Source organism: Nipponia nippon, unplaced genomic scaffold (genome assembly GCF_047370975.1).
Source record: "Nipponia nippon isolate SJK-2023a ecotype South Korea unplaced genomic scaffold, ASM4737097v1 scaffold_3, whole genome shotgun sequence".
Taxonomy (NCBI): Eukaryota; Metazoa; Chordata; class Aves; order Pelecaniformes; family Threskiornithidae; genus Nipponia; species Nipponia nippon.
In genome coordinates, this window is record NW_028262347.1 from 90595118 (window position 1) to 90609901 (window position 14784).

At 37.1% G+C, this 14784-nt stretch overlaps 1 protein-coding gene across 3 annotated transcripts in view; it reads left to right on the plus strand.

Moving 5' to 3' along the window:
- The window catches only part of RUFY2 (RUN and FYVE domain containing 2), a 28679-nt gene that overhangs the window by 2057 nt on the left and 11838 nt on the right, over window positions 1-14784 (plus strand). For all 3 annotated transcript variants that reach the window (XM_087768230.1, XM_087768232.1, XM_087768231.1), the window contains exons 2-11: window positions 912-1085; window positions 1588-1705; window positions 3172-3273; window positions 4587-4710; window positions 6971-7032; window positions 7639-7704; window positions 9535-9604; window positions 10813-10914; window positions 12642-12758; window positions 13379-13546. In XM_087768230.1, the coding sequence (XP_087624356.1) occupies window positions 912-1085; window positions 1588-1705; window positions 3172-3273; window positions 4587-4710; window positions 6971-7032; window positions 7639-7704; window positions 9535-9604; window positions 10813-10914; window positions 12642-12758; window positions 13379-13546 (1103 nt within the window). The remainder of the gene's footprint in view (window positions 1-911; window positions 1086-1587; window positions 1706-3171; window positions 3274-4586; window positions 4711-6970; window positions 7033-7638; window positions 7705-9534; window positions 9605-10812; window positions 10915-12641; window positions 12759-13378; window positions 13547-14784) is intronic.

Consider the following 14784-nt stretch of genomic DNA (forward strand, 5'->3'; position numbering starts at 1 on the left):
GTGAATAAACAGAGAATTGGTTTGTCTCTGTTTAAGTTTGGCAAAATAGAGGGTGGCCTGAATGTTTGAACTGCTTCATTACAAATGAAAATAAAGTAAGAATTTCCTGAACACTCTGGTCTCAGTAGCAGGAGCTCTAAGAAGAGGAACCTTGTCCATTCTGTCAGATTAAGATGATTTTAAAAAGCTATGGGTTTTTACTGACTAGATTTAATCCCCAAATGTATTTTTGTAGTGCACATTTTTTAAAGTTTACCAAAACCTTTTTAAGTTAAAGCAAAACCTTTAGTTCTTAAGCGTGTAGAAAATATTTTGTAGCTGTATGAGAAACTGAAATTTCAGTATGTAATATGAGTATTTTCCTGAAACTGCTCCTGGTTTACTGGCTGAGACAATGTACAGCCTAAGAAGGAAAGCATGCGTTCATGTCACTGAAATTAAGACTGCAGCAGAAAGTGATTATATATAAGAAGTATGATGTCTCTTTCTGTAGGTAGACTATAATACACCAAATAGATATTTACATTAATAGGAATGCTGCTTCGATATCATGGTAAGGGCACTTGTTGCTGTTATGCAGCAGAGCTTTTGAGTGCAGCATTGATGCCTGTGTTTATTTGCGGTTACTGACTGCTTCCGAGATGTACTGAGACAACACAGTACCTGAGAACTGACATTTCCAGCCTTGTTTTTTCATTCACCTATTAAAACAACGCAAGATCTGTAAGGGTATTTGTTGGAGTGGATGCTCTTCTATTACATGGTGGTTTATAGCACTTACTAAATTATTCCTTTGTGTTTATCTAGATTAAGATAAGTTTTTCTTTGAACAAGGCAGCCATGAAGCATTTTATTATTTTGCGTCTCTTCTAAAACTTGAATGATAACTCTTTTTTTCTTCATTGTCTTAGCTGTAAAGGACCCTACAGCTGTAGAAAGAGCAAATTTACTGAACATGGCTAAACTGAGTATCAAAGGACTCATTGAATCAGCTTTGAGCTTTGGCCGCACTCTGGATTCTGACTACCCACCTTTGCAGCAGTTCTTTGTTGTCATGGAGCACTGCCTGAAGCATGGCCTTAAAGGTGTGGTAATTGCTCTAGCTGCATATTTCTCATCCCAAACATGCCATTTTTCTTCCTTCCTTTCTTGAATGAGATAAAATCAAAGTTTGTTATGTTGCTTTATAGAAGTGAAGAAAATATGTAAATCGTCGCCTTTTCTAATTAATAGTGTCATTATTAATACTTTACAACATACATTTCCATATTTTCCAACTTTTTCTTTTGTGTACCATTTGTTGTAAGTGGTCCAGGGATTACCACAACTGCACGTATGTATGTATGTAGCTTATATTTTTAGCTGGTCATCCGTTTTCTATTGTTTTGTTCTAGCACAGCAATTTTATGTTCACAGCGAAGTAATTCGGAAGATGGCTTTGGATACTGGTGAACTGACCAGTGTTGCAGTTATCTGTTATCTGGAAGTCTAGGCTCAGCAGTTAACCCTTTGGTCACACTAGCTATTTTGAAGGAAGCTACTCCAGTAATTTAAATTAATTCAGTTACTTAATTTTTCTTTTCCTAGTAAGAAAATCCTTTCTAAGTTACAATAAAACCATCTGGGGTCCTCTGGAACTTGTGGAGAAACTATATCCAGAAGCTGAGGAAATAGCAGCGAGTGTCAGAGATTTGCCTGGCCTTAAGTAAGTAGTATTGGTAAAATACAGCAAGAAAATAAAGGACCTGATTGACAATCTACAGATATGTCATGATTTTACTTGGCGTTAGTCAAACCTTTGAACAGCTAGCACGTGATATTGGGGAGAGCACAGGTGAATCTCGCTAGCTTTTCATGCTCTGTACAAAACAGCTAAAAAAGTAGGATTTTTGTGTTCTTTTCTTATGTTCCTGGGAGAAAAGTTTCCTGAATGGTGGACAAAAACGGTGCAAAAAGGAACGTGTTGTGTATCAAACAGTCTGCAGTCTAGAACTGCAGCAAACACGTGAGTCTAGTCAGCAAAGGCTGTATAAAAACGAAAGGTAACGTACTGAAGTGGAAAGTATTAGGCAGCTTTTCAGATTCTTGTGTTTAGGGTCCTTTTCAAATGTAAGTTTATGCTGTGAACTACAATCTCCTCCCATTCCTCTGCACTCTGCTTTTGTATTTAGCTTTATAATTGGCTGTACATTAAATTCTAAAAGGGTTTGGTTACATTGTGGTTGGTATATGGCGGCATAAGGGTTATAATTTATAGTTTTAGACTTTATCTACAGTGCATAGGTGTATAAATTATTATTTACTCTTGTATCAGGCCAGATGAAATAATACCCTTTGCCAAGTGCGTTACACTCTTCCTATCCTGATATAGCATTTACGTGCTTACCACTTCTTAACTCTGCAAACACTAGAAGAGGAGGATCTAAAGGTCCAGGCTTAATTCGCTGGATATGAATGTTTGCCAGTTACATACATTTTCATCTTTTTTGAATTGTCTTTCTAACATACCACTGAATTTGTAAACAAGTATGAGTTAGAGCTGGAATTCAGTACGTGTCGTGTAGACCCAGAGAACAGAATTGGGAAGGCAAGCTTGCATGAGGAGTTGTAACGGACATTCGGTTATTTTTCTCACAATTCCTCTGAAGACTTCACAAGCGAGTTGCAGAAAGGAGTCTGAATTGTTGCAGATGTTTTACTTCAGCTAGAAACAGGACTTCCAAGGTTATCTTTACAGGCACTGTCAGGTTAAGAAGGCGGCACTTACAGGAAGACAGCACCACTCTTAAAAATTCTTTCCATGCTTCTAGCCATGTACTCTGTGAGAACAAAGCACATTCAAATACAACAGTGTGTAGAAAGTTGCATGTTTTCACTCTCTGAGCAAAACAGTTACATTTACTGTCAGGCTCTTGTGCTTTCTATATTCCTGTTCTTTCCAGGGTCTGCTCCCAAGCCCAGCTGAGCTGATGAAAATTCTCCTGATATTATCCCAAAGCTTGGAGTCAAAGCCTAGACATTATGGCTTCCCAGACTGCATTGCTCAACTAATAGTTTAAAATACCTTTTCAGAAATACAAATTGCTCTACCAATAGACCGATGTTTAAGACAGTGAATTAATTGATATATTGTTGATTTGGGACTGTTTATCTTCATGGCCTTTTTTTCAGAACACCACTGGGCCGTGCCCGGGCCTGGTTACGGTTAGCACTAATGCAGAAGAAAATGGCCGACTATCTTCGCTGTTTAATCATTCAGAGAGATCTTCTCAGGTAAACTTAAGTAGATTTTGTTTGTAATTTATTTTTAGAGATTTAATCTCCTGAAAAAAAATTAGTATTTTCTATTTGCTACTTTTTAGTCTATCCTTAGTGTAGCAAGGTGTAGCTTCTGGCCTGTGGGCTGATTTCTTCCAGGCCTCAGGGTAGAAGGACCAAACACTGATTCCTCATCAAGACTGAAGGCCAGCTGATGGGTGAAGAGATGTTTCCTCCCCGTCATGTAGGTGGGCCTTCTGCAATGTGGCTGACTATTCTTTCATAGATGAGGTTGATGGGGAAGGGCTCCCGCTGCATTCCTCTGCCGTGCAGAACATGGACTAGAAACCTCTGGAGACGAGACGAATTCACCCCTACCATATGCGTGGTTTCCTACTGAGCTACCATTGCGTGGAGGACTATTGCCTTGAACTTTCCTTTTCTTTCACAGTTCTAAAACTGGCATTGCTCTCTTCTAGTATAATTTCTCCTTTCTGATGGGATACTTGAAGCACAAAGGGAAAAAAAACCTTGTCATCTTAATTTCAGTTCTATAACCTATGCGTATATTTAAGACTTCTCTTGTATGCTTAGATAATGCTGGTATGTCAGGATGACATTGGTGTTCAACAGCTATGGACTTTCCCATTGAAAGCACAGTTTGTTTCATAGAGTCTAAAACTTTATTTAAAAAATGCAAGGAGGAGGAAGTAAATGTTGGTATTCTGTTGTTTAGTGGAGAGTTTTTCTTTTAAAAACCTTTTTAGCATTTCAGCCCTTTCTTTTTCTTTTCTCTTACCCATTTAATGTCTTACTTGGCTTCTTCAATTTCAAGCATGTGTTCATTAAAGTCCAAACCTTTTTTCATACAAGGTAAATTTTTTACCATTATTCTTTTGCATTCTCTAGTGTTTCTTAACAACATAAGAATTGTCTGACTCAGTGTGGCCAAACATCCATCTACTGCAGTATTCTATTCAAAAGTGGTTAATAGCAAGTGAAGAGGCTTTTTTTTTTTTTTTTTTTTTTAAAAAAGACAAAATAAGTCTTGCCCCCCCCGATTTCCCAGCCCTCCAGCAGCTTGTGGCTCAGATTTCTGGAGCCAAAGGTAGTATCTTTGTTTGTAGTAGCCTCTGAGACAAATCATGCACTTTCAATTTTTAAATATTTATGAGGTGAAGGTATGGGCAGACCCAGTTCATCTTTAAGGATGTGGGAGTAAGGCTAAAATAAGAGAAACAATTCAGATTTGGATGTCACTTATTATTAATTTATTGCATGTAAATATACTGAATATACCAATAAGATGGAATTTTCTTCTTTAACAGTGAATTTTATGAGTATCATGCACTAATGATGGAGGAAGAAGGAGCAGTTATTGTTGGGCTATTAGTTGGGTTAAATGTGATAGATGCCAACCTGTGTGTGAAGGGAGAAGATCTAGATTCACAAGTAAGTCAATACAGGTAAAGTAATGTATATGCAATCCCTAAGATTTTTATGTACAGTGAATTTTGTTACTATGGAGTTGTGACTTGTTAGAAATCTTACTAGAGACTGTTTAGGGTGTGATCCAGCTCCTGGATCAGTGGGGGCTGTTGCATTAACTTCAGTATCAGTTGGGTCAGATCTTCACGTGGTGATAATTGTCAGAGTGCAAGGGTAAAGTTTTGTGCTTCATCATCAAATGGATGCAACAGTAGCAATGCAGAGTTCTTTCCATCTTAATTGCATAGCTCGTCCTTTTCCTTTGCGGGAGAAGTATACTTCCGTGATCAGTTTATCGCATTTGGTTCATTTATTGTTGTTCTGGAACATAATAGGAATGTTTCAAGGACCCAAAACAAAAACTTGCTTTGCATAGTATAATAAAAGACCTTATAACAGGGTGATTGCTTTCAGTCTGCAAAACAAGACTTAGAATTCTTCCTCCTTTGCAAACTGCTTTGACTTTGAACTCTGATCTTTTCCAAGAAAATCGTGACGGATTCTTTTTAAAGGCAGTTGCACAAGTACTTATAAATAAATGTAGGCTGTGTTCAGTCCTGATTGTTTTTGTCCAGCTTCTTTGTGGAAAAAATTGTAATAGTTTAAGTCGGCAGTGTTAGGTTTACAGTTGGACTCGATGATCTTAATTTTCCAACCTAAATGATTCTATGATTCTAAGTGATTATTACTGTATTTCAGCATATATTTGATGAAAAAGCAATTTCTATGGCAAATAAAAGTTACAGCTAATTGGGTATGTGTGCTGTTGAATCATAGGGTTAACTTGTCTTCGATTGTTCATTCTAATTACTGTCTAATGTTTTAGGCACTGATCTTGTGTTACCAGAAGACGTAATATTGAAAAGTCTGTAATTATAGAAAACTTACCAATGTACTCTTCTTAGTATTGACAATTATATGAATGTATTATAAATGACAAAATCTATTGCTAGCTACACCTTTGTTATCTAGGTCACTTGGTGGCTTCGCTGTGTGACAGGAGACAAAACTTGATTTGAGAAGGTAGTAGGTGGCTGTCCAGATGAGATTTTAGAGTAATTCAGTTTGTGAAGAGTAGTGCAAATACAGCACCTTCTTAGAGAAGCCAGAAGCAGCAAGTTGTATTGAGCAGAAAGAGAAACTTCTGAAGGACGACGGAAGTTGTATCCAGGAGCATAGTTTTGGTATGTTAGAAGAATGCTATTCAATGGTGAAACGTGTGTATGCGCACATGGAGTATTAAAGCAAAGTAACTTTTATAGATGTAACATTTTATTTTTATATAGAAACAGTATTTTGCTTTAATAAGCAAAACGGTTTTAAAAAGCTTTTGGAGGAGCGACTTCTTAGAAAAGATATGGAAAGAACAAGTAGAAGACCATTGTAGGAAACTCACAGGAGAGCATTGTACAAACCAAGGAAATGTTAGACTTAGCAAGTTATTTGTATTCAAAAGCTAAAGGGAGCTCAAGAAGGAAGCAGTGGATCAGAGAAATTGAAGTACTTTTGTGAAGAGGCTGCTGGAGACCAAAAAGGAAGGGTTTTGGTAAAACAAACGTGGTTAAATACTTCTGTTAGAGGTTCATAAATAGAGTTGGAAGCAGAACTCATGGTAATGTTATTTATAGTATATATGATTAAATTACAATTGAATAGAAAATAAATTAATTAGATTCAGATTTAGAAGGTTTAAAAAAATGAATGCAGTTGAGTTGGCACACCTGGGAATCGACAAGTGTGGAGAGGTAGCATTATTTGGCAGGGAATACTGAAAAGCTAAACATGGGGGGAAACATCAGTGGGAGATGTGGTGTGGTAGGAAATCACGTGAAACACTGTAGACAAATTATCACAAGTCTGCTCAATCCGTGATAGGGTTGAGTGGTATCTGATAATTCCCCAAATGAAAGTCTTTCTGTAAGTTCTTGGCTAAGCTCAGTCAGACATAAGAAGTCATCTTGTCTTTGGGATTTGGTATCTGGCACGTTGTTAATTTTGTTCAAAGGTAACATAATTCTTAAAAAATACGTGAGACTACACTTTAAAAAAAAAAATCTTGTTTAAAATGTTACAGTTCAGTTTTTTGAGCTTCTGGCTGAAACTGGACCGATCTTAAAAAATGCTGAAGTAACTGAGGTTTTAGTAATTATGTAGATACAAGACTGTGAATATCAACAGCAGTTACTTGTATGATATGAAACTATGTACATTTGCTTTCCCCTAGGTTGGGGTGATTGATTTCTCTATGTATTTAAAGAGTGATGATGACATTGGGGGTAAGGAAAGGTACGTTCTCACCAAATACCTCAGATTTTGCATGTTAACAAATGATTTCTTGACCAGTGTCCTGTTCTTTGTAGAAATAAGTCAGGTTCCCTAAAGATGAAGTTTTCTGATCTCACAGTGTTGAGAAAAATTGTACGCTACATTGTTCGGTGTTACTAGTTAGCTGGATGAATATTTGCACTCTGAAGCAAGCCTCAGCAACATCTCCTGCTTCCTTTACCTGATGGATAGTACTGGAGGATTGCAAGGCGGCAGTGAAAAAGAACTTGCTGACCTGTAAGCCCTCAGCTTGGGATTTAGTCAGTATTTCAGAGAACCAGTTATGGCAGAGTAAACAAACATCCTTTTTCTTTTGAGACTGTATATGTTCTTATGTTTCACGTAGAGAAATTGTTTGCAGTTAAAGCATTTGGTTTTTTTGTCTCTCACTAATGTCACAACATGTAAGTCATTAACTCCGTGATTGTGAGATGAAGTTGCTTGCTTTCTTTTTAAAAAGCACAATTAAGATGGACATTTGCATATGATAGATAGATAGGTATATTTTCAGTACATAGTTCACTATGTCATTTTGTGAAAGCTAATTTTATTATGTGCTTGCTTTAGAAATGTACAGATTGCTGCAATTTTGGACCAAAAGAATTATGTTGAAGAACTAAACAGACAACTGAAGTAAGTATTACTTTGAAGTATGCATGTCAGTCTAGGCTTCGAGGTAAAACATCTCTAATTCCTTTTTTTACCACAGCTTTGTGAGGGAGAACTTCAGAGAAAGGGGTGCAAATTCTTCATGATTAGACTGAGGATGTAGTGAGGTTGAAAAGGATACAGTCTTCTGGAGAGACTCAGGAAGTCTCAGTTTTCATGCTTTTGTTTTTGACAGTCAGAACCTTCATTCTTCAAAGAAATGAAAAGCAGCAGGCCAAAACTGATCAAGGTCCACATGATTTAAAAATTCAAAGGAATGAAAAGCTTGATCTGGATTTTAAGTGCGTTCTATTTAACGGTTTTCAAATAGTATTATTGAGCGTTCTGAGTGAATCCACATGTTTTTGTTTCTTTGCCTTTCGTAATATTTTAGTTTGTAGCTTTAAAGCCTAGGACCAAAACTAAATAGGTTCATTGCTTGCTGGAAACTACTTATACATTGGAGGTTGCGGTTCCTGTAAAAAGAGTTTTCAGGAAAGCAGCCTTTCCCCCTTACTTTGCTGGATGGAGCAAACATAGTCCACCACTGTGTTTGTTACTGTATAAATAGAGGAACAGTGACCGTAATTCTCTGAGGAATATTATACAAAATTAAACAGTGTGAGGAGCTAAAGAAGAAAAAAAAAAACTAAAATGAAACAGCAAACCCACAAAGAACTTCTGTAGAATCTGTAGTATAGCTAGTCATCTTGATCCCTTTTTGAAATGTAATTATGTTTTTTCATTTTTAATGCTGGTAATCTTGATCATTAGTTACTATATGGCTACTGTTGGGGTAAAGATATTCTGATTTGAAACTGTTGTCAGTCACTGAGCAGAAACCTTCAACAGGACAGAATAACCGAGTGTGTCAAATATGAGCAAAATGAAAAGAAGTTAAGGAGGAGAAAGGAACTATCGCAATTAAGAATAGTGGTGTTTGTGTGATGATAGCTGTCATTATGCAGGTGAGCCCCTGCGTATCGAGTATGTTGTTGTATGCTGGTCTATGCATGGAATTACTTGCAAACCAGTGGTTCAGCAGCTCTCCTATTTTATTTCAGGTCAGCTGTTCCTTTCCACACATCCTAAAATGCATTAATCTCCTTTACCTTGCCATTCTTAATGAACTGGTAACTTCTGAGGACATCACAATAGAAATACGTGGAAAAGTAAATGGTGTTACAGAATAGTTTTTTTTTTTTTTTCTGCGTGTGAAGTGCAGCCTAAAAAAAATGTGCTTACAGCAGAAATAGGCAATCAGGTAATGGAGAAGGCCTGGATGTTGTTTGCTATGATAAAAAACCACAGAGTAATAAAAGGGAATAAAATTCTGATGAGACTTACAAATGAGGTCAAGAAGCATCAAGAAAGAGGTAGCCTGAGGATAAATCTCAAAAAATGTGGAGAAGCAAATAATTTTATAAGAGAAATGGGTTTTGGAGGAGGAGAACCTGGAGAATGGTTTTGTTATATAGGGGGGAAAAAACCAAGAAGATTGTAAACTGTCTTTTAAGGGAAGTCATTAAACGTTTGGGTACAATACAGTTGTGAGGATAAAGGAAAGGGAGAATACATGTAAAGTCACACCCAACCAGGAGTTTAAGTGACAGGGGTGACACTGGAGTTGGAAAGAAGTATATAAATGTTCAACAAAGGAGACTAATTTTCTTATATTTAGGAAAACCTCAAATAATGGGAGCAGACCTTTTAGCACTTAACTATTAATCGTTCTACCTCACATTAAAGCTTTTGAGCTTGATTGAATGAGTTTTGATGTAATTTTGAATAACATCTTTTCTTTTTCTCTTTCAGTAGCACAGTTAGCAGTCTACATGCAAGAGTTGATTCACTAGAGAAATCAAACACTAAACTGATTGAAGAGGTATTATTTTCTTTTAGTAATGTATAATAGATATTATTTACTTTCAAACACTGTTTTTCTAAATATACTTACATAATTTTAATCTACAGAAGTTCTGCATAATATGTTCAGATACTTGTATTTTGGCTTGAAGAAAAGGTGCAGTAGCTGCAGGGATTTGAAGTCAGCTTGCCTAGGTAGCCTGAAGCATCAGTAAATTAATTCTGTAGAACATTGCAATTTCCCACTTTGGACAAAACCAAAAGAAAGCCTTTCTTAATGCCAGCTGTCAGTCTGATTTTGTGCAGATGACTAGTCCATAATGGATGACACCAGTTGCTACAAAGAGACAGAAAGTAGTTCACCAAGCAATTTCTGTTACCGTTCTCAGCTTTAGCCAAAGGAATGTTTCTTGCTTATTGTCTAGCTCTGGTTTTGTATTTATATCCTATATGTCTGGTTATCTTTGATGCTTGACTAGATTCCAATATTTTTAGCTTTATAAGAGAGAACACAATATTTTTTTAATCTTGAGAAATAGTTAATGCTTGACAAATAGTTAATGAAGTGGAAAATTGAAATGTCTAAATTCAGCTGTTGAAGGGATAGCTAGCTCGCTCTGGGAGTTAATGTATCCAGATAGAGGGAAAACATTTTTTCTGAGTGTTAATTCTCGGAGTATTCTGGTTCCTTTATAAGCCTTCAGCCCAACTGTCCACCTATTTTGATCAGCTGGCTTATAATTCTGACATTAAGGTATATACTGTAGGGCCTGTATACTGTTTCCGCTTTTGTAAATATGTTTTCTTTTCATCTGGGAGAGGTTTTCTTACGTAAATTGCTCCATATGGTATATTAAGATGTCCAAAAAAGAACAAAACTGGATATATTTGAATCCAAATGGAAAGAAAAAATTTAGGATGAAGAAAGAGAATTGAGGGTCTTTAAGTCATAATGAAGCAATGAAAAGAAAGCGTATTCTTTACCAGACATGAAATAATGAAGTATCTTGAATACACATGCTGTTGTGTAATGAAAGTGGCTCTTTACTAAAACCAGGAGGTTTATGTTTTCTTTAAAATTGATTAAATCTCTGTTTGGCAGAGTGTGAGAATAGAGCAGAGAATGTCTTGGTCTTGCATTCATCAGAACATTTTTTTCTTTATTTCCACTCACAAAAGTCGTCACACTGCTTTTCCTTTTATTTTTTCTTTTTTGTTTCTTTTCAGTTAGCGATAGCCAAGAACAATATAATTAAACTTCAGGAAGAAAACCATCAATTAAGGAGTGAAAATACCCTTATTTTAATGAAAACACAGCATCATCTAGAGGTATGTTAGTTTTACCATATTTAGTGTAGTAACATTGTGTGGTTCATTATCATTCAAACGTTCTTATCTTGCAACTTGAAGTAAGTAGTAGTTGAACCAAATCTAAAATCTTCATTGATGATCTGGATGAGGAGATTAAGTGCGCCCTCAGTAAGTTTGCAGATGACACCAAGTTGGGTGGAAGTGTTGATCTGCTGGAGGGTTGGAAGGCCCTGCAGAGCGACCTGGACAGGCTGGATCGTTGAGCCAGGGCCAACTGTATGAGATTCAACAAGGCTCAGTGCCAGGTCCTGCACTTGGGTCACAACAACCCCATGCAACGCTACAGGCCTGGGGAGGAGTGGCTGGAGAGCTGCCTGGAGGGAAAGGACCTGGGGGTGTTGGTTGACAGCCAGCTGAATATGAGCCAGCAGTGTGCCCAGGTGGCCAAGAAGGGCAATAGCATCCTGCCTTGTATCAGGAATAGTGTGGCCAGCAGGACCACGGAAGTGATAGTCCCCCTGTACTCGGCACTGGTGAGGCTGCACCTTAAATACTGTGTTCAGTTTTGGGCCCCTCACTCCAAGAAGGACATGGAGGTGCTGGAGCGTGTCCAAAGAAGGGCAATGAAGTTGGTGAAGGGTCTGGAGCACAAGTCTTATGAGGAGCGGCTGAGGGAGCTGGGGTTGTTTAGCCTGGAGAAGAGGAGGCTGAGGGGAGACCTTACTGCTCTCTACAGCTACCTGACAGGAGGTTGTAGCGAGGTGGGGGTCAGGCTCTTCTCCCAAGTAACAAGCAATAGGACAAGAGGGAATGGCCTCAAGCTGTGCCAGGGGAGGTTTAGGTTAGATATTAGGAAAAACTTCTTCACCGAAAGGGTAGTCAGGCGTTGGACCAGGCTGCCCAGGGAAGTGGTTGAGTCTCCATCCCTGGAGGTATTTAAAAGAAGGGTAGATGTGGTGCTATGGGACATGGTTTAGTGGTGGACTTGGCAGTGCTAGGTTAACGTTGAACTTGATGATCTTAAGGGTCTTTTCCAACCTTAACAATTCTATGATTCTATGATTCTATGATTCTAAAACAACTTTTATTAGGGAAAGGACCTATTAAATCTGGGAAGCTTTATAATGGCATAAATATATCAAAATTATAGAACACTAGATTGTTTTATAACTATAGGCAAATTTTGTAGCATTTTTCCTTACAGTCTTTCTATTTTTCTTCCCTTCCTTTTTTCTTTAGACTGTAAGCTATATCTAAGAGCATTTAAGGCAATATTGTCAAAAAAGAAAATCAAAAAAGAAAATAGTGCGTGTTTTAGTTGCCAAACTGTCCATTCTGACCTGTCTCATTATATGGAATGTCATTTGGAGTAATTGTGTATATGGTTGCTGAACTTTTTTTGTTTAAGCTGTGTTTGGTAGCTCCTTATGTAACTTCTTTGATGTCTTTTACAGGATAATTGGTAAAAGCACAGGTTAAGCAGATGTTTGGATTGCTCAGTACTGAAATAATTGTGTATTAAGAGTGACTTACTGAAAGAGGACTGTACTGCAGTACAGATGTTTATTTTGCTAGATTTACTCAATTCTCATTATAAAACTGATGACCACATAGCAGAAACAACTCTTTCCATGTTTGTACTATGCTTGGAGAATGTATTTTTAAGTCGTGTCGTGTCCCCCCCAGTGTTAAATTTATGCTATAAACTTGTGATGAAGAAAGATAGATACTCTATATCTTTGTAGGCAACTAAAGTGGATGTTGAAGCAGAACTTCAAACATACAAACACTCCAGGCAGGGTTTAGATGAAATGTACAATGAAGCACGGAGACAGCTTCGAGAAGAATCACAGCTTCGACAAGTAAGTGTTCTTTTCTAGGATTACACAACAGTTCCAGAAAAGATTATGCTTGAGAAGAGTCAGTATATGAATATTTCTAGTTTTGCTTTTGCTGAGCTTAGATGCTGCCTTTAATCAACTTTAATCTCCTTTTCCCTAAGTGCCTGTAATAAAAAGGGTTATTTAACAGAGCAATCAATACCTCAGTATTTCTGTAACAATGTAGCTAAAGCATAGTAAAGAAAATACATTTTCTTTGAGAAATTTTTAGATAAGTTGTTAACAATACTATATGCTCTGTATGTATGCTAAATCTTTCTTGTGAAAATAGAAATCCTTTAGTTCTCTTTTTGTAATTAATACTTAGGCAACTCTATGCAACACTGGCAGGGTAATTTCTTACTATGTGGGTTGTCTTCTCCCAAAGTTTAAAAAAAAAGAAAATCGATCACTAAGTACATGAGAGTGTAATGTTTATGTAGTGGATAATTTGCAAAGTTAAAGAGGGGCAGAATTTCTGAAGTGGTGAAATAGGTGGTGCTGTGGCTCTGTTAGAGTCAGCTTTTTGTCTTTTTCAAAACAGATAAAATGTTGCATAATTATTTAAATATTCTGTGTTGCGTTGTGTTTGTGTTTTATAGGATATGGAGAATGAGCTAGTGGTTCAAGTTAGCATGAAACATGAGATCGAACTTGCCATGAAGTTGCTGGAGAAGGACATCCACGAGAAGCAGGATGCCCTCATAGGCCTGCGACAGCAGCTTGATGAAGTTAAAGCAATTAACATGGAAATGTACCAAAAGCTGCAGGTAAAGGAACAGTCTGCTGTTAAACTGATGAAATGACTTTGATTGGAGTGAGAGAGATGCATTACCATTTTGTTTAGTTAAACACTGCTGTTGCCTTAATTTTTGGTTTCTTTCCGCTCCTTAGGTCAGCTTGTCATTTTGGAACATTACTGATGCAAGCATGATTTCACACAAAGCAGTTCCTAAGGCAGTCACTTAATGTTAGTGAGTTCATAGAAGAAAAAAGCATGAGAATAAGATCATAGCCTAATAACATGTTGTGTGGAATAGAGAGAGTAATAGTATATCGAGTGATAATGACACTTTTTGGCCTGTGTTGTATAAAAAACGAAGAGAATGTAGGCACGTAGTGAGGAGTTAAAGAGGAGATCTGAACTTTCAAAGTAAGGAAAGGAATTTGGAAAACAAGGTTGTGTTAAATGGAAAAAGCTAATTACAGGGTCTTGTTTTAGTTTTAATCTGTTAACAAACTAAGAAAATCTGTAACAATGCAATGCTTCTTTGGGGGAGTATGGATCTGAGAGACCCAACATGCAGTTAACAAATGACGAAACACCATGGAAGTTTAGCAGTGAATTATTTATGCAGAACATAAATTTGATTTATGGAATAAATTATCAAAACCAGCACAAGAAACCAGTCAAATCTGTGGCAGAATGAGGGGAAAAAAATCAGGATGCTGCAGAGAGATAATTGAGATGATGGACAGGGGATGCTACTTCTCCACCTGGAACTGTGAGGAAACTGGACCAGAGGAAGAGAAATATAGAGCTGGAAAGAAAAGTAAGAAGAGAATGTTCTTCAGTATGTTAGGATCTGTAGGGTTTTGTTTTTCTTTTAAAGCTGTGCTTCTGGGGACCATGAGTAACACTGGTTTCACTTAATGACATTCAGACCCACTTCCCGGGCAGAGTAAAACAGTTTAGTCATGCCCAGTCTCTGCTGTTTAGGTACCGGTTGATAGTGTTGTTCTGTACAGCAAGGATAATGCTTTACATTTTATTTAGATCTTCAACAGCTCTGCAAGCAATCGAAATTGTGCAATGTGTTAGTAAAATTCTTAAAAGATTTTTAGGCGCATGTGGTAGCTTGATAAGAATTGGAGAACCTTAGGGATTTCCAGGACTAAGCATCTTAGTTCTTTATTGGTAAGGTTCTGATGGGCTACTTAAAAATATGATCAGTGAATTTAAGTTGACTTGCAAAATTATTAACTAAGAAAGGAAACCAAAATGAAA